At 34.6% G+C, this 21,208-nt stretch overlaps 1 protein-coding gene across 2 annotated transcripts in view; it reads left to right on the top strand.

Annotated features, from left to right (window-relative positions):
• LOC114326392 (E3 ubiquitin-protein ligase MIB2) overlaps positions 1–21,208 on the top strand; it is a 101,832-nt gene that overhangs the window by 37,318 nt on the left and 43,306 nt on the right. For both annotated transcript variants that reach the window (XR_007696125.1, XM_028274752.2), the window contains exons 5-10: positions 1,525–1,710; positions 2,892–3,037; positions 4,050–4,265; positions 7,247–7,421; positions 10,250–10,539; positions 17,239–17,470. Coding sequence is in view for 1 of the 2 variants with exons in the window: in XM_028274752.2 (XP_028130553.1) it covers positions 1,525–1,710; positions 2,892–3,037; positions 4,050–4,265; positions 7,247–7,421; positions 10,250–10,539; positions 17,239–17,470 (1,245 nt within the window). In the remaining variant the exon portion in view is untranslated. The remainder of the gene's footprint in view (positions 1–1,524; positions 1,711–2,891; positions 3,038–4,049; positions 4,266–7,246; positions 7,422–10,249; positions 10,540–17,238; positions 17,471–21,208) is intronic.

The following is a 21,208-nucleotide window of genomic DNA, read 5'->3' on the forward strand; positions in this document are numbered from 1 at the left end:
TTTTAAGGAAAAAATAGTACACCACTGAGACATGTCAAACTAAAAATCATTTTTGAATTCCTCGTTCAATTGACGACAAAAAATCTTTCTTGCCTTTTTTTCATATGCGGCGCCGTTTTATGCAAAAAAATTAAACATCTTAACGTTTACAAAGTATTTGAACTAAGTTTCTATGCATATGGAAACTACCTTAAATACTTAGTAAGCGTTAAGATGTTTTATTTTTTTGTATAAAAACGGCGCCTCGTATGAAAAAAAGGAAAGAAAGATTTTTTTTGTCGTAAATTGAACGAGGAATTAAAAAATGATTTTTAGTTTGACATATCTCAGTGGCGTACTATTTTTTTCTTTAAAATAATTCAGACCATTGCCCGTAGGCGCGCCAATGATGAATATAAAATTCTTCTGTTATCTGTAAAGGAGATCATTTTAAACATTTCTTGCAGCTTTGCACCTAGTTGAAATCTCATTAGTAATATTTTCTGTTATTGTTCTAGTTTAGTATTATTATATTGGATAGTTCTTGATGATGTATTAAGAAATGAAAAATACGCGCCAAGATGTTTTATTTTTCTGCATAAAAACGGTGCATCATATGAAAAAAAGGTAAGAAAGGTTTTTTATCATAAATTAGACGTGGAATTTAAAAATAATTTTTAATTCGAAATATCTCAGTGGCGTACTAATTTTTTCTTTAAAAAAATTCAGACCATTGCCCTAAGGCGCGCCAATGATGAATACAAAATTCTAAATTGTATGTCAAAAAATTCGTAATAACTACCTCCTAAATCTCACCAAATTTCATTTTCATAGCTCAACTGGTCTTAGAGCAATAAATAAATTGGCAGTTTGAAATAAAAATTTCAACACCCCGTATCTCCGAAACTAAGCATTTGCGGACATATATTTATAGAGCAAACTGGTATTAATTTTTCATGTAGAATTAGCCCTTAAAATTTTTCATACTTATTTACTAACACCCTGTATTTTATGACGAATAAGTTAAAATACGAATTTATCAATTATTTGTATAGCGTGTGTGTATATAAATAATTATGATTTTACGCTACCTTTGATGACTTCTGCCTCTTTTTTCTCTCAAACGCGCTGGACTGTATCTTGTGGTTGGACCTTATCGAATTACACTGTGGTGGTGGGTTATGTAAAAAATTAAGTGCTACTCTCGCGGTTGTTAGACGAATACTGAATGTGTCTATGCAGACCGAATATGTTTCTTATACGTATCCCTTAAGAATATTAGGGCGGTGTCTACACGACCGTATTAGGTTAAGTAATATAGTGCAGACATACACATACTGTAATTAAAATAAATATAAAAAAATAATAAAACATATTTAAAAAAAAAGTGTGTGTGGAGGGACGGAACAACCGTTTTGACAATACTTTTTGATTTTGTAGAAATCAAACCCATATGATTCGGCACCAAAGATGAATGCACTGACGTGTGAGCTACCTAGCTAGACCATTGTATAAATAAATGATAAGTAATTTGCCTATTTTCAGGTAATGTTGGTGTTGTTTTGGACATACGAGGATGGGACAACGAAAGTAGTAGGTCAGTAGCTAACGTCCGATGGTATTCCGGTTCAACAAATGTATATAGAATAGGTCATAAGGGCAATTGTGATATAAAATTTGTAGAAGCTGCCTCCGGTGGTCAGTATTATCCAGAACATCTTCCTATTCTAGGTAAGCATTAAATTTACGTTTTTAGGATAGATTTTAGTTGTTTCTTCTGACTTTAAATGGCTCAAAAAATGTTACCAGGACTCTGCTCCGTCGATTACAACCAGTAAACGATGGTTTGCTGAATTGAAACGCGATGGTAGCGACACCAATGATGCTGAGCGCTCCGAAAGACCAAATGATGCAGGTATTCCCGATAACTTCGAAAAAATGGTGAAAATTATTATGGAAAACCGTAATGTGAAGTTGTAAGAGATAACTGACACACTAAAGCTATCAAAGGGTAGAATTTTGACTATTTTGGGTATGGGAGAGCTGGTTTTCTAAATGGGTGCCCCGTTTTCTCACCCCAGAGCAAAAACAATAGCGAATTGATGAATCTCGGCGCTGTGTGGACATGTTTAATCGCAATAAGTCAGAGCTTTTGGGTCGGTATGTCATAGTCGATGATCCATGTTCACTTCACTCCGGAATCAAATCGGTAATTATCTGAGGGGACAGCATCCGCAGAAAGTCGTTTAAAGTGATCAAACACGCAACAAACCGCCGGAAAGATTATGGCATCTGTATTTTGGGTCCCGCAAGGAATTATTTTCATTGACTATTTGAAACATCAGCGACAGCAACAATCAACAGCGAATACTATATTGGTTTATTGGAGCGATTGATAACCGAAATCATAAAAGAAGATCTCATTTGTTCAAGAAAAAATTGTTGTTTCACCAAGACAATGCACCGCGTCACAAGTCGATGAAAACGATGGCAAAAATGCACGAGTTGGGTTTTTGAATGGCTTCCACACAAACCGTGTAGTCCATATCTGGCACCCAGCAATTACCACTTTTTTCCAATCTAAAAAAATCCATTCCAAGGGATTTCGCTCCAATGAGAAAGTAATCGCTGAAACTGAAGCCTATTTTCAAGGCAAAGTTTTACAAGTGCGGCATCGAAAAATTAGAAAAGCGTTGAAATTATTGTATCACCGCTAAAGGAGATTATTTTGATGAATAAAGAATATTGACGGACGGGTTATGAAGAGATAAGAAGAGCCTGGACAAGCTATAATAGAACTTAAGAGGAAAATATGCTAGCGAACATAAATATTACAAAGATTAAAATTAAATATTTTGTCAAAATTTTCAATTTTTGTATGTACATATGTATTTATAAGAAAATATTTTTAGGCCAAAACGTAGATCCAGTAGTTCAACCAGGTAGGCCTGGTCCATGTCCATTTAATGTGGGAGATAAAGTACGATTCAACGCTTCTGTAGAACAATTGAAGATCATGCAACAAGGTCATGGAGGATGGAATCCTAGAATGGCTGAGGTGAGTTATATTTTTACTCGATTTTTTTACGGCCATGAACTATTGTTTGTATTTTGAATTTTAATGTTGTCTAAAGGGATTCTAATTATTTTCAGATTTTGTTTGTTAATTCCAGCTTCTTTTAGTATTTACATCATCTTGGCGTGCTGAACTCCTTTAATCCCTGTAATTGACATCTCTACATCTCTGGAATAAAGCCTCTTGTACTGAGAAGCAACCTCTCCAACAGCCTCTCTCGTACCAACAGTTACCTCTTCTTTTAGCTCATAGGAGTTATATATTTGCTCTTCAAACAGTTTCTCTGGGTATTCTTTCCACGTTCTTCTTTAACTCTGTTTGTACAAGATGATGTTTTCGTCAGAATCAGTTAGATATCCTCTCAGTCTCTGTCTTAGTCGACCTGTGAGTTCTTTAACGTTCCTATGTACATTGTGACTATCGTACTTTGACTGTAGTCTCAATTTCTTCGCATCTTACTATTGTTTCTTTTTCTTTCACTTTTCTGATTTTCCTTCTTATTGTTATATTTATCGTTTTATATCTGTCGTGGCCATTTTTGTCTTTTCTTCTTTCGTCCGTTAGTTTTAGGATCTCATCTGTCTTCCATGATTTTTTCTTGATTGATTTATCTGCTTTTAAATGTTTATCCTTTACATTTTGAACTATTTGTGTAATCTTTTTGATCGTTTGTTCTTCGTCCGATTTGTGTCTAATTGCAGTCACTTGCTCGTTTAACGTAGCTTGCACCCTCATTTTTGTATTAAGGTCTTTTAGCATCGTAGATCGTATGATAGTAAGAATCAACCTAGCTAATGGTTATGATTTTCGAATGTTGCCGAGAAGTGGTTGATAGGTGATTTTCTTAACAAAGTATCGTGTCCTGATTGGTGTCAACACTCTTCTAGTTTAAACGGTACGAAAATGAGAATATACGCAGGTTTTTATTTGCTGTTGCTCACTATATAAACATGTATACTAGCCATGTAGCCATAATGGTATATATCACTTTTAGTATATGGGTAAGATAGGAATGGTTCACAGAGTAACTGATAAAGGGGACATTAGAGTCCAGTATGAAGAATGTAATAACAGATGGACTTTCAACCCCGTTGCTCTGCAAAAAGTCGACAGTTTTGCTGTAGGAGACATCGTTACACTAATAACTGACGTTGAAAAGGTCAAAGAACTTCAAAAGGGTCATGGGGAGTGGATAGGTATCATGCGAAAGGTAAGTTGATGTTACTAATTAAAAACCTTAATATTATTAAAAATAAAAGCAAAAAGATTCCCCTCCAAACAATAAACAAATATTTAAAAAAATACTAGATTTGTTGTAAAAGGTATATTTTAAAAATACCCTAAATAAGGGTCACATTAAAACAAAACGTTTTCGGATTAAGAAGTCCATCATCAGTGTTTCTAAAAGCCAAAAAATAGCATGCCTGAGCCACCAAAATGTTTTGAGTAAAAACCCTTTAAATGTGAACAATTATGTTATGTTACATGTTATTATAACAGTTTAAGGATATTGCAGATATGCCTGGATATTACCCAGGGCAACACAAGACTCTTCCCACGTGGTTGGAATTTTTTGGAGTTGGCCATTGAAATCCAATATGTGAGGTTTAATTCTCCAAAAAATTCCAACCACGTGGGAAGAGTCCTGTGTTGCCCTGGGTAATATTCAGGCATATCTGCAACATCCCTAAACTATTATATTAACATGTAACATAACATAATTGTTCACATTTTGGTGGCTCAGGCATGCTATTTTTTGGCTTTTAGAAACACTGATGATGGATTTCTTAATCCGAAAACGTTTTGTTTTAATGTGACACTTATTTAGGATATTTTTAAAATATACCTTTTACAACAAATCTAGTATTTTTGTGATTTATGGTATACAGCCAGCTACAGGAAGTTTATTTTCCTCGTGGAAACAAATATTTGTTATAGAGTTAAACATATCAAAAACACAAATCATGGTAGTGGACAGGCAACAAGGCAATCATCCACACGTATCCAAAATTGACCCGTTTGATGTTGTAAACTCATACTTGTATAAGGCACATTGATCACAAATACAGGGACACTGCAGGAGAAGATGAAACATAGTGATCTAGTAAATATCGTCATGGGGAAGATGACAAAAATATGGAAAGATATCTAAACTTCATTAACCCTAAAAATAAGATTGGTCAACTCTTTAATATTCTTAATAGTAACATATTTACGGATGCAACTCTTGGATACTAAGACAACCAGAAATGAGGAAGATGGATACCACCGAAATCTTCTGTTGAAAAAAAAATAATGTGTGTGTACTTTGTACGCACGTAAGAAGTTATACTTCTATTATATAATTTCAACGAAATAAGTATACTTCACAGTTTATTTGTATTTATTTAAATATTAAACTAACTTTAATACTTACCTACCACTTTCAAAAAATTTTTATTAAAACAATACCAAAAATTATAAAAAAAGAATGTGTGTGTACTTTGTACGCACGTAAGAAGTTATACTTCTATTATAATATAATATAACTTCATATTATGATTTCAACGAAATCAATATACCTATCTACTTTAAACCAACGAAGAATGCTCTACCAACGAAGCTATCAAGCCCTGTGTAGGTGACTTCTCGGATATAATTACACATCACGGTGACAAATAGATCAAGTGAAGGATAAAAATGTTCTAATAGATACTTTGTCTTACTCCCGAGGAAGACAAATCCAAAGACACAAAAATTATAATAAATAATATATATATATATATATATATATATATATATATATATATATCGGTTTTAAAACGTTCTCCTACGTCTTCCGATGCCTAGTCGCCATTCACTTCGGTCCATCCAAAGGCCTTCATCCAATTCTCTTTCTCTCATTTCTCGATTTATGCCTTCTCTCCAACTCAGGCGGGGTCTTCCTCTTTTTCGTCTACCATGAGGGGTCCACGTTAGGATTTGTTTCGGGAGTCGTTCTTCGGACATTCTTTGTACGTGTCCATACCATCTAAGCTGTTTGGTACTAATGTCATCTACTATTGTGTGTTTCACATTCATTATTTCCCTAATTCTGTTGTTGGTTACCCTTTCTAATCTTGATTTTCCTGCTGAGCGCCTCCAGAAATCCATTTCTGTTGCTTCAAGTTTTCTCTTGTATCTTTCTTTTATTTGCCATACTTCACTGCTGTAAGTGATTATACTCTTAACAATTGTATTGTATATTCTATGTTTGTTGTTGTTTGATATTGACTGGTCCCAGAGGATGCTATTGAGAAGGGTAATTGCTTTTCTTCCCTGGTTGTTTCTTTCTTCTATCGTCCGGTCTACGCTTCCTTCTTGTGTGATGGTCATACCAAGGTATTTATATGCGTCGCAATGTTTAATAATTTCGCCATTCCCCAGTGTAAGGTCCTGCTGTGTCCCACCGATACACATATATTCGGTCTTCTTTATGTTTATTTCCAAACCACCTTTTTTGTACTCCTCTATTAATTTCCTTGTCATATATTCTATATCATCGTAGTCTTGCGCTAGTACAAGTTGGTCGTCTGCAAATGACAAAGTGTATATTGTATTGTTGCTGATCGGTAATCCCATGTTCTTGCATTTGCGTTTCCAAAGTTTTAGAGTTTGTTCGAGGAAGATCTTAAATAATGTCGGTGAAAGGCAGCACCCTTGTTTTAGGCCTTTGCTAATTTGGAATCCTCTCGATAGCCTGCTTCCAACTTTCACCCTTGATGCAGTTTTGGTATACAATTGTTTCGTCGCTGTTATTAAATTTGCGCTTATATTGGTTTTCTCTAATGCTTCCCATAGTTTGTTTTGTGGGATGCTATCATACGCTTTTCTTAAGTCCACATATAACAGATGCACCTCCTGGTTGACGGCCAGTTTCTTATTACCATCGGCCAGACGGTTATTAATAAATAATACATTTACTAAAAACACTAATATATTCTTTTAATGACTTATTTGCGCTGATACATACATAACTTAAAAGATTAGCAACGAACTACATACTGTCTGTGTGCGCATGCGCCCAGAATAATAAAATTTCACCCTCGCGCCTAAAGAAGTATAATTGTATTTGTTTGACCGGATTGTGCAAGTAACTCATTTCAATTCGTAAACTTTTGTAAAAGTCAATATTGTCGACCGTTATATTTAATTTGGTCACACACTTTTCAGTGTCTTGGGAAGCGCGGAAGAGTTTTAAAAGTATATTCAGATGGTGATCTTCGAGTGCAGATGGACGACCATGCATGGACTTTACATCCACAATGTGTCAAAATAGTACCGGGAAGTGCTGCTGAGTTGGCAAACACAATGCACCCTGTCAAAAATCCGAGACAAGAACCGTCAAGTAAGTGGTTTTAATTGACATTTATTGAAAATCTCGTTCTTTGGTGCTCTCGTTTTGCATCATAGTGTATTCAGTTTTGGATTCATTATTGAGTAAATTGTACGGCAATTGGCGTTATCAATTACACAGTAACGCCAATTACAAGAGGTGAATAAAATATGAACCGACCTTTGCTAATAACTTTTGATTGATTGATAATTATTACAATAGTGGGGGAGGCAAGGATGATAAATTTGAAGTTACTAAAGCGTTATGGGGACCGATTGGGTTATGAAGATTAGGTCATAAAACCAAAAAAGTTAAGTTTTTCATTTTAGTGGGGATTTTCCATTTTTTAATTTAATTTTTCATTTCTACAAATCGTTTTTTCCAATTATAGCACCATCTATCCGTAATTCGAAAAAATGTCTTAAATAAAAGTTACTTATTTTTACGTAAGGAATCCAAATCTGCAATAAAAAATGGGGGCTCCTATTTAAGATTTTAAAGTAACCCCCACCCCACCTCTGTGGGTGTCGTGTTTAGTGTCATTCGACAGATTTTTAAAAAATATTGGAACACCTATTTTTCACTTTTTCTTCTGATGTTCATTTCGCGAAATATCGCGAGGTTTCTATTTAAAATTTTAAAGTTACCCCACCACTCTCCGTGACGAGTCGTGTTTGATATCATGCGATAGATTTTTGAAAAATATTGAACACATATTTTTCATTAACTACTCTAATTGGGAAATAAGCCACAATTTAACTTGAAAAAATAATTTTATTAACGTTTTAAGACCTGATTTCAAGGTTTCAAGGACCTGATGACAAGGTTTCTCCCCGTGTGATTTACTGACGCCCTCTATCACAACAATTAAACAATAAAATGAAGTATGTAGGTTTAATGCTCGAATATGTGGAATTTATAGGGATAAAAGGCAGATTTCGAGCATATAGTTTAATCAAATCTTGCCCAAGTATACTTTCGCTAACTTAGCATCATCAGGGGCATTTCGTCAGAAGATATCCCAGCAAAATTTAGATAACATTTGTATGGCAAGAACGTAATTCAAAGAATTTTGCAACTAATAAATTAATAACATTAAACACACACTGGACGAAGGACAAACAGATCAAAAATTAATTAAAATTTGCCGGATACTACATCTTGGCAAATTTTAATTAATTTTTGATCTGTTTGTCCTTCGTCCAGTGTGTGTTTAATGTTATTTATTAGTTGCAAAATTCTTTGAATTACGTTCTTGCCATACAAATGTTATCTACATTTTGCTGGGATATCTTCCTCTTTTGACGAAATGCCCCTGATGATGCTAAGTTAGCGAAAGTATACTTGGGCAAGATTTGATTAAACTATATGCTCGAAATCTGCCTTTTATCCCTATAAATTCCAATTAAACAATACTTCATTTTTCTATATATGTTCCTTCCTTCTGTATACATTTTTCCCAGCGGCTAGGAAGTTTCTGCATTATGTTTTCATAAATAGAATGAGGGCGGGTATCTAACCAATTTGATTATCATTACCCAACCATTTGATTATCATTATCAAAGGGCGCTCCGCCTAGTGCATCTTTTAATGGACCGAACATGAGGTAATCACATGGTGAAAGATCAGGACTGTATGCAGGATGTTCAATGACAGTCCAATGCATATCTGCTACTTTTTCTTGTGTTAGGGCAGTTGTATGCTGTCGGGCGTTGTCATGCAAGAGCAACACATCTCGTATAGGACATCCCCATCTTTTTGACCTATAGGCAGCTCGAATACGGTCCAAAAGATTACATTAATAAGCCGTATTAATGGTTCTTCTCTCATGAAGAAAATCCAGCAACAAAACGCCACGATAATCTCAAAACATTGTCACTACAACTTTGCCTACAGACAAACGAGTTTTTGCCTTTATCGGACAATTTTCACTTTTTTTTTTCTCCACTCTTTACTTGCTCTTTTAAACTCAGGTGTACAGTGATGTACCCAAGCCTCATCGCATGTCGCTATACACTGTAAAAATGCAATTCCTTCTGCTTCGTAATGCGTCAGCAGTCTTTGAGGAATTGCGTAACTGGAAGTTGTTGAACTTCGTTCGGAAGCCTTGGAACCCACCTTGCCGAAATTTTTCGAAACCCAAGTTTTGTTCTGATGATTGATTGGACACAACCATAGCTTATTCCTAATGGTTGTTGAATTTGTGGTATGGTTAGTCTACGATCTGTCGCAATAAGGTCACGAATGGCATCAATATTTTCCTGAAACGTGCTTGTTTTTGGACGTTGTTGATGACTTTTGTTTTGCACGGCATCTCATCCTTTACGAACCTGTCTATGCCAAAATTTCACTTGTGGACTGGACAGTGTTGATTCCCCATATTGACTTTTTAATCTTCGCCAAATTTCAGCGGGACCAACATTTTCTTTTGTAAAGAATTTGATGACAATGCGTTGCGTAACCGAACAGGGCACTACTCTCTCGCTCATCGCAACAGTAACTGACTGCACGTCATTAGAGAACAGGCGGTAGCGTGCAGTCACACATTAGACTATAACCTCCCAATACATAACTAATTTAGACATATAGCCAGTTTAAATGTTAAATGGTTAAATATCGGTTCATATTTGCACGTATTATTGATTCAGCTTTTTCTGAAATGGAATCACGGCTAAATATTGCTCGTGCTGCCGAGCTTGGTAACTAATATTCATTTTCTCTGCGATTTTGAAGGAAATGATTTACAATTGTTATCAAGAAACGAATAGCTTCGATTCCAAGCTCAGTAATAGGCTAGTAACCAGGCCCAAATACTGTAACACAGTAAATTTACTTTTTAGTATGGACCTCGCCCGCTAATCAAGCGGACATCCCTGGCAATGATTTGGCAGATAAGCTAGTTAGAGCGGCGGCGCAAGGTCATTCAGAGGCAGTTCAAAAACTTCTAGAGACTGTTCCTCGAGAAGCCATGGATGCTGGAAGTAGTGGAAAGACTGCTGGGCAAGTGGCTGCGCATCAGGGCCACGTACACATTGTCGGATTGCTCTTAAAACATGGAGCTTCTGTTAACGTTGTTGATAATGAGGGAGATACTTGTTTGCATTATGCAGCGTTTGGAAATCAGCCAGAGGTAAGTATGGTTAAAACTTTTTTTATTTTCATTTTTTGAGACAATATTTAGTATCATGTTTTGTGTATCCAGCTTCAAGGAATAGTGTCGAAAATTTCAAAGTTGAAGAGAGAGACGAATGAAATGAAAATCGTCGAATTTCAATGAGAGCAATTTCAGAGAATGTTGGTGTGAGTCTGTAATGTGTAGAAAAACCAATATTCTAAATAATCTATTTTAAAGGATACCGTTAATAACCCGATCAGGGAACACAAAATTTTACGAAAACCTTTAAAAAAATAAAGGAAGGATGAAAGTTTGGGAATATGTAGTTGAAATTGTGTATTATTATATAAGAAAAAGTTTACGATTCTACATCCCCTCCATTTTACAAAAATTGGGAAATACGGGGTGAAAAATATTTTCTCGGTAGTGAAAAAATATATGTTCAAAATAGGCCGGGAATTCGGTAAAATGACTAATTCTAAGCAACTTTTGTTCTATAGAGTTTTTTCACTAAGTCAATATTTTTCGAGTTATTTGCGAGTGAATATGTTCATTTTTAACAAAAAAAAAACATGTTTTTGGACGGGTTTTCTTAGATAACTCAAAAAGTAAGTATTCTAGCGAAGAAAATATTATTAGTGAAAATATAGCTTATAAAAAATTGAAAAAAATGGTGTACGCTTGAGGTCTGCAGGCCCAGTAGAAGCAGAGTTGTAGCTAATGAAAAGTAGGTTCTTCTTCGTCAAATTCCAAATCGAATATTTCAATGTAAAATAACCAAAAAACAGAGCACTTTTCGGGGAAAATTCATTATAACTTTTTTAAAGTGTTTAAAACAAGGTTTATTTTTGTTTTTTAAAAAAATTTCTAACATTAAAAATAAGTGAGTTACGCTCAAAATATTGTTGGTCCCTTTTATTTTTTTGATACAAAAATCGCGAAAATCACCCCCTAATTAACTTCCCAAATAAAATTAATCGTTACCGCTTCACAAGTTACTTGACTTATGTATTATTTATATTATCTATAAGTTTCAGTGGTTCAAAGTACTCATTTTTGAAAAAAATTGTGTTTAAAATAAAACATTTTTTTTTATTTTGAAAAAAAAATGGAATTGTTCATGGAAATAACTTAAAAATTATTAGTAATACCAAAAATCTTAAAGAGTAATAAAATGTATGTTTTACTTTTCTGAATATTTTTTATTTTTGTTTTCGTGTTAGACAAAAATTGGTTATGCTATGGCTGTTCAAAATTTGCCTAAACTCGTGATTAGTTACTCGTTCAAGCCACTTTAACTACAGCTTTTTCAAAAATAAGCACTTTGAACCGATGAAACTTACAAATCATATAAATAATACATACGCAAAGTAACTTGTGAAATGGTAATGATAAAATTTATCTGTGATGCTAACTAGGGGATGATTTTCGCGATTTTTTTACCAAAAAATAAACGGGACCAACAATATTTTGAGCGTAAATCACTTACTTTTAATGTTACAAGTTTTTAAAAAAAACAAAAATAAACCTTTTTTAAACACTTTAAAAAAGTTGAAATAAGTTTTCCCCGAAAAGTGCTCCGTTTTTGGGTTATTTCACATTGAAATATTCAATTTGGAATTTGATGAAGAAGAACCTACTTTTCATTAGCTACAACTCTGCTTCTACTGGGTCTACAGACCTCAAGCACACACCATTTTTTTCAGTTTTTTATAAGCTATATTTTGCTAAGAATATTTTTTAGCTGAAATACTTACTTTTTGAGTTATCTCCGAAAAACCGTCCAAAAACATATTTTTTTCTGTTAAAAATGAACATATTCACTTGCAAATAAATCGAAAAGTATTGACTTACGGAAAAAACTCTATAGAACAAAAGTTGCTTAGAATTGGTCATTTTATCCAATTCCGGACTTATTTTGAATGTATATTTTTCACCTTCGAGAGGGAGTATTCCCCTCCATTTTTCTATTCCCCTACATTTTTGAAAAATGGAGGGGATGTAGAATTGTAAACTTTTTCTTATATAATACCAGACAATTTCAACTACCTATTCCCAAATTTTCATCCTTCCTTTATTTTTTTTTTGGAGTCAAATTGTTCTTTGATCGGGCTATAAGGGTCGTCCAAGAATATTTCGGTCAAAATTCAAAAACGGTACTTTGGACAGACAATGTTTTGTGTGTATAAAAGCATCCACCCTTTTCATTTATTTTTATTTTCGTGTTTGGTATCAAGATATGAACGACGATTCTATATGTGTTCCGGACACCTTTTAGGGTAAGATCTTTTTTGTACCTTTTGTTTTTTCGCATATTTTATTTTTGCATTTTCTCATCTAATTCATCAAAAGGAAGTAGGTCGGTTATACTGAAAATGGGTTTCATACTGAATGGTCTTTTTATTTTTACATCAATTTCCAAGTCGGGAGATTTTCGTGCTGATATGAATGCGGAAAATAGCGACAAATGCTAAAAGAACCGTCTTACTCCCCTAATTGCCTTCAGAACCAGTAAGAAAGTCGAGCCATCTTTGCTCACTATTGTTAGCGAACGTTTTTTTGTCTCTTTATATGGTGAACATAAAGATGATTCTCCGGACAGCATGGCGTACAAATCATTCGCCAAGACAGTGACCAAAAATACATTTAACTTATCATCGCTTTCTACAACACAAGATGCAGCTCATTTCCGTAGTCTCAGATTTTATTACCAGCTTCGGTCATGGCTCGTCAAATACTGCGATCCTAAAGATTAGGCTGGAAAAAGCATTGAAAAATTTGGATACCAATCAAAACAGCACCCTTCTGCAGATACAACGGAAACTGTGGAAGTATATGAGGTTAAAAGCAGACCTCAAATGCTCTGCTCTGCAGTATGCCTCAATTGTTCTGAGAAACCTGCAGTATAACAGCATGGAACTATCGAAATGAATTGAAGAAAATTAATTCGAAGATGAATTACTCTCAATGACGCCCCTCCGATACTGAATTATATACTGAACCGGAGCCTAAACTATCAAAGAAAATGAAAAAACAATAGCTGTAAAAAACTTTTTAAATATATAATTGTGCTCAGTATTATCTTGCCCTCATGCTCAGTATTATCTCGCAATCAAATCTGCCAAAACATATCCAGAAGTCGATGTGTCAACAGACCATAATCCAGTTGTATGCAAGCTCGAAGTAAAACTGAAGCGTGTCAAGAAAAAAGCTTTAAGTGAGAGAATATAGGTCTGGATCCCGCGTATGAAAAAAAAGTTGATTAATAGCAAGCTGAAAATTTGTTAATAGCTTAAGGGTGTCTAGTCGGATAAACTTTGATATATGGGAACACTGGAACAGGGGCAGTTTTAATTGTGGAACAGGTTAAAAATTTGGAACGGTCAGACCACGAAAACGGCACATTTATTTTGTCCGGCAGAATAGACTTAAACTCTCCGAACAAAAATTAAACTCTCATGCAAAAATCTGACTGCTATTTATCACCTGTCATAATTCCTGTCATTTGACATATTCTGCATGTTCCACTCATTAAAACGCCCATTTGGTGATAAATAGCAGTCTGATTTTTGCAAGAGAGTTTAATCTCTGTTCGGAGAGCTTAAGTCTGTTCTGTCGGACAAAATACATGTGCCGTTTTCGTGGTCTGACCGTTCCAAATTTTTAACCTGTTCCATAATTAAAACTGCCCCTGTTCCAGTGTTCCCATATATCAAAGTTTATCCGACTAGACACCCTTAAGCTATTAACAATTTTCAGCTTGCTATTAATCAACTTTTTTTTCATACGCGGATCCAGACCTAATAGACATTAGGAAACTCTCTAATCCTAATATTAGAGAAAAAGTGCAAGAATCCCTACACAAAGAATTAAACAGGATAAAGAGAATATATCTGAAGTAAATAATGGGATGAAATTGAGCAGGCTATATAGACAACAGGTGCGCAGCTATTAAAACAAGAAAAAGTGAAGAAAAGGGAATGGATGACTGAGTATATCCTTGACATGATGGAAGAGCGACGGAAGTACAAAACCAAAAACGAACCACAGTATCGAGAAATACACAAAAGAATAAGGACAAAAATCAGAGAAGCTATAAACAGGGATTGGGACAGGACATACGAAAAGAAATACGATTACCAAAACATGCCCAAGAAGATAAAAGAAATGACAAATAAAAGAAAATACACATACACACACACATGCTCGTATCAACCCCAGCCCCAGGGGACATGTATGTTCCAATGGAAAAGTGGAACCCACATGTCCGAAGATCAAACCGGTCACACCCCGTAATAGAGTGGTACCTATCTGACCCCCAAGCTATACCTCCACCCCTCCCCATCGAAGGACATACCAAATGGGGAGGCGTTGACCTTAACGTTACTTTGGATGCCCTGGGTAATGGGACATCCTTTGTATTACTTCATGTGGTTAAGCCACCTGGTTTTAGGGGTAGCTAGAAGAGCTTTTCTCCCTATTAATGACTAAATTAATTTTTTACTTTACTTTGGACTTGTGTCCTAAAAAAAATGTGTTCCGGACATCAAGGCACCGATCTAAATCGGTGTCTCGCTGTCCAGACCGTGTGTGCTCGGTCACTCAGCCGGCGAATTGACAAAATAAATTTTGTTCTCCTCGACGGCTGAGCGCCCGAAAGGTGTGGCCATCAAGCCCACGTCTGTCGGTACGTGACCTCGATGCTCACATTCCGCGGCTATGGTCCATTTGACCTACCTGAAGGGTACTTAGTGCCTGAAGGGCGACATTTGTCTTTCGATATCATGTGGCTATCTCAATTTTTCATTGTTAAGGGTTTCCTCTATATCCAGCTAACTGCTGTGTAGGCCGTCTATGTACCGTTCTTTGGTTTTCGTCGTAATTAGTCAATTCTCTTAATAATCTGCTAGGATGGTTCCTGATATTATTAAATATTTCTTGTGCTCTTTCGATTATCATTCTCAGGACTTTCTTTTGTTGCGTATGTCCAAATACGTATATTAATGAGACATATCTAGGTATATTCAGAGCTTCTCTGATCATGTGATTTTGGATGGTTTGTATTTTTTTCTTGTTGGTATTACACGTGTGTCCCCATGCGGCTGAGGCATATGTTAGTGTTGGCAAAATTATACAATTTGCCATCCTAATCTTTGTCTTAAATCTCAGTTTACTCTTTCGACCTATTAGCGATGAGAGTTGACTCCTAAGGGCTTTAGCTTTGTTGATTGTTTGTTTTACGTGTTCTGTAAAGGTCAGCCTTTTGTCCAACATTACGCCTAGGTGTTTGGCTTGATTTGACCATTCAATTTGGGTATCAAATAGGGATAGTACCTCATTTGGCCTGCCTCTTCTTTTTTGGTACATGACGGCCAGTGTTTTGTCAGGATTGATAGCTATTTTCCACTGCACACACCATTCTTGTAGTCCATCAAGAGCTCTTTGTAGATGTCTTGTTGCAAAATCTGGGTGGGTACTGCTAAAAGCTATCGCTGTGTCATCTGCGTATAGACTTAGCAACGATCTGGGTTCAGTTGGGGTGTCTGCCGAAAAGAAAATACAACAGCTTAGCAACGGACATACTTGATACAAACGGAATTTTAATCGCAGAACCAACAGAGATTCTAGAAACAAACAAAACCAACACCAATGCTAACATTATCGAGATAAACACTTGACTCTCCGTCGCCGAAAATATTAATGTTCCTTTGAAAATATGCCGCCATTTAACGTTTGCCACAACGAAATGGGAATCCTCAAAGATAAAATATAAAGAAATATTCATATACACATCCTAATTCAGATATGAACTGTGAGAAAATTTACGGTTTTCAAATGGGAACCAGTAGGCTAATAAGTAAAACTTCCCTTATACCGGGGGGCGTTCAATAAATACGGTCTTATAAAATCGGATATAATTAAAAAGAAATAAGTAACGATAATTAAAAAAAAAAATAGGTGGAACGATCGTATCTTTGGCACCGTTTCAACATTAGTAACACCATGAAACTAGTTTCGCCGAAATCCACGAGAGGTCGTCATTGTGACTTACATCGCGAATAGATGGACCACCGATCGACTGCCCGCGCGTTACACTACTTTGCTCACTGAGCAATGCTAAGTATACCTATTAGGTCTCTCTGTAAAACCCAGAAAAATTAATTAAATTAAACAAATTTGTAGTTAAAATTATTTATTGAAAGACCCTCTTGATGTTATTTTATTGGAAATGATCAGAAAAGAAGTTATAAAGCCCTAAAGAAAATTTGTTCAAAAATTTTTAGTTACTTTTGTTAATTTTTTTATTTTTCCATTTTGCTACAAAAGTAATAGGAATAAAGTAAAGAAATAATGTCATAAAATTTCTGCAGGGTTGCTAGTTTGCGAGATACAACAGGAAAACCATGTGCACCCCTTTTTTTCAAGATGGCTGCCGGAGAACAAGGATGGCGACCCCATAAACTTAAACTTAATCTTATACTTGTACCCACACTTAAATAAAATTGTGACCTCTGAAAAATGGAGCCCAAGGTCTAAAAAAATATAACATTTCTGGACGTTATTTTTGGAATTACTGTTCCGAGGTATTCTCGCCATTGCATTTGAAACCAGTTATATTTTATTCAGATGTTGTTATAAGTATTAAACATTTATCATCGATGAATGTTTTTAATTTGACATTTATACACTAGATTACATAAATGGCCTTGTTAGATTTTAGAAATGTTGGTGAAATCTGGAATGGATGTGAACGTAAATGCAGTAAACCGCAGCGGATGTACAGCTTTACATATAGCAGCTCACAAGCAATCTCCAAAATGTATACAGATATTATTGGCAGCAGGTGCGGACCCCAATTGTCCTGATCTCTATGGAGATACAGCTCTTCACGACGCAATTGGAAAAGATGACCGACAAGTCATAGAATTACTATGTGAAGCACCAGGTGAGTCATTTTTTAAGTTGTAATTATTGTTGACAATTCTTTAATATTCAGATTATATTGATGATATTGAAACAACAGAAATGAACGGGAAACGATTATTGACAAATATCGAGAAATTGTGGTACGCATGGAATTTCCAACGAATAGAATATACATTGTCATGCCATCGTCAGTAATAGTTATTTATGTACCAAGTCAGTAATGTGACTCTTTATCGAAGCGTAGCGAGCGAGACGAGTTCGATAAAGAGTCTTTACTGACGTGGTGCATACAAAATTTTATCGCCAACATAATTTTATATTGGTTTTAACACTTACTTGCAATTTATAATTGAAGAACTTTTGAAATTTTAGACGTAATAATAATTTCATGACAGTGATGACAGATAACTTTTTGAAGATGGCCGCTTTTGATTTTTAATCGATAGTTAGCAATATTGAGTAATTACTAAATTGGTAAAGTAAAATACCAGCTTTTCGAATACGTAAAAATATTTTTTCTACCGATAATATTTTTATATGAATATAATTACAAAATACTACAGAATTTCACTTTTTGACATAAATTTAATTGATAATATCGCAAATTTTGTACAATATTTTTTAATAAATAAAGTAAATAAATGTTAAGTTCATTCAAATAAATAATCGATTACTGCCATCGACCACTTTACCTTAGGTTTGTTCCAACTCATCGAGAACCGTACAATGTACGGTAACGCTTCTGCGCAATAGATAAAATACGTTCCAATTGAAAATGGACCGTTCTTGTACCGTCCCTTTGTCGTTTTAACCCAACTTGGGATCGCCCGACGTACGGTTTCTGAATCGTAATTTCAGTACCTGGTCAAAAGCTATTACCGTTTAAACTGACCGGCGCATTATGCAGTACCTCCAAAAATTCTCATTTTAGTTCAGTGCTTTCAGCCGCACTTTTATATTATTTATTGTTAACATTTTATTATTATTAAATTATTACCCTTCTTTTCAATTATTAGATTATTTTTGCTTTAATTTGATTGATTCTTCTTTTAATTTGTTGTTTGTTTTTTTTAAGTATTTCTCATTATTGGTCAATCGTTAATTATCTATAATATTTCACACAATTCTAATTTGACAGATTTATTTGGTGTTTATGTACATGGAATTTCTTTGTTCTGTTTTATTATCATTTAAATATTGGGGTATTTTTATCCTCAGTACTTTGGTATTTTTGATTTCTGAAGTACCAAGTTTGCATTATTTATAACCGAACTTGATGTTTGTGTTTTGTGAAGATGGTTGATGGTTCTGGCATGGATGGATAAACAATTACGTATTCTCATAAATATAAATAGGTATTACGTATTCCTATGCACAATGTTTCAACTATATAGGTAACTATATATATTTTTCAAATTAATTAAGAAAAATAAATCACTATTTCTGGTTAAAATACAGAAAAATGAGACAAAGTGGCAAACAAACAAATGACAAGAAACCAATTGTTGTTTTTATATTTATTTTTTGGCCTATTTTAAACAAATGACCAGAGCCTTCAAACAAATAACCAGTACTTAGGATAGTGTCAAAATCCGTTCCAACACGTCTCACCTTCGCCACAGCCTTCTTCTTTCAGTACAATAAAGTGTTACTTTATTGCCGCAAATGGCGTCAAGTGAGTACAATAATGAATGACTTTAGTGACGGTTGGCGATAATAGTTATTTATGTACCAAGTCAGTAAAGTTACTCTTTATCGAACGAGTCTGATATTATGAGCAGAGCGAGCGTTAGCGAGCGAGGCGAATAACAGACGAGTTCGATAAAGAATCTTTACTGACGTGGTGCATACAAAATTTTATCGCCAATCATAAAAAACGTTAACACTTACTTAATTACATCCTAATGAAAGAAGAGTGTGTGTACTTGTTACGCACGTAAGACGTTATACTTCTATTATTATAATTTCAACGAAATAAATATATTTTAAACAGTTTAATCGTATTTTTATTTATATATTAAACCAATTTTAACACTTAAAATAAAATACAAAAAAAAATACCGTTAATAGTTACGTTATTGTTTATGAAGTGTAGCCTTCGCAGCGCAGTTGCTTTTCCCTTGATGAATAGTAGAAAATCTAAATAAATATATTTGCTAACAAATTATCATTAATATCGGTCACCGTCCTATATCGAATTAACAAAAACACCATTTCATAATATATTTGCATTAATACAAAACTTAAAAGATTTAAGAATTTTATTAATTTTAGACGAAATAAAAATTTCGTATGACAGTAATGACGATGACAGTTTACATGATGGCCGATTTCGATATTTAATCGATAGTTGTTCAAGTAATCAATATTGAATAAGTACCTAATTACTAAATCTGTAAAATTTCGATTTATGTTTTATGAATATAATTGCAAAATTCTACAGAATTTCACTTTCTGACATAAATTTAATTAATAATAACGTAAATGTTGTACAATATTTTTAATAATTAACGTAAACAAATTTTAAGTTCACTCAAATAAATAATCGATTACTGCCATCGACCGCTTAATCGCGGCAGGTAAAGTAAAATTCTTCTTTCAGTACAATAAAGTGTTACTTTACTGCCGCAAATGAGGGCAAATGAGTACAATAATGAATGACTTTAGTGACGGTTGGCGATAAAATTATTTTATACGTTTTGATGTCAAAATTTAGAACTATAAATGATTTCACTGTACGATGCTATTTGTCAAACCATGTACAGTGGAACCCCGATAAGTCGGCCTCCGATAACCCGGAAGTCCGGCTAACCCGGACCGATTTTTATCAGACAAAACAAACATTTCTTCACTTTGACTGAGTTTTTTACCAAGAAATAAACAATACTGTATACAACTGTACGTAATTTAGATGTATATATATAATGGATTTCTACGGCTGTCGCCGCCTCTCCATACCCAGCTTCCAATTTTTTCTATCGTAACACGTATCTTCATCTAATTGCCTCGAATCCATTGCGTCCTGAATATTGTCCCTCCAGCTTCTCCGTGGTCGTCCCCTTCTTCTTCTCTCCAGTGGGACCCACTCTAATATTTTTCTCGGCCAGCGAGTCTCATTCATTCTTTTAACGTGCCCGAACCATGTCAGCTGTCTCTTTTCAATATCGTCCATTATAGTTTTTTCCACCTTCATACGTTCTCTAATTGTTTCATTTCTTACATGTTCTAATCTGGAAACCTGACAACTTCTCCTCAAGAAGTCCATTTCTGTACTAAGTAGCTTCTTTTTATTTCTTGCACTTATGTCCCAAACTTCTGCACCGTAGATTGTAGCGCTCTTCATTATACTTTCATATATTCTTTTCTTTGTTTCCTTTCTGATATCTTTGTCCCATAAAATTGAATTGAGGGATCTAGTGATGCTTCTACCTTTATTGATCCTGTGTTGTATTTCATCTTCACTATTTCCTCGTTTGCTAAATATAGCTCCCAAATATTTGCATTGTTTCACACCAATTTAACAATTGATGTACTGTGTTATTACAATTTGATGTATTAACAATTGGTGTGAAACAATTTAGATGTACTGTGCATAATATATTCCATGTTTTTGCAATTATAATGTGTATTTTTTTATTATTTATATGTATTTTATTAATTTTTACCATATTCTCCGGCTAACCCGGATCGGCCGCGGTCCCGATTAATCCGACTTATAGAGGTTCCACTGTACTTAGTATTATAACATTATTACTTC

This window comes from Diabrotica virgifera, chromosome 2 (genome assembly GCF_917563875.1).
Source record: "Diabrotica virgifera virgifera chromosome 2, PGI_DIABVI_V3a".
Lineage (NCBI taxonomy): Eukaryota > Metazoa > Arthropoda > Insecta > Coleoptera > Chrysomelidae > Diabrotica > Diabrotica virgifera.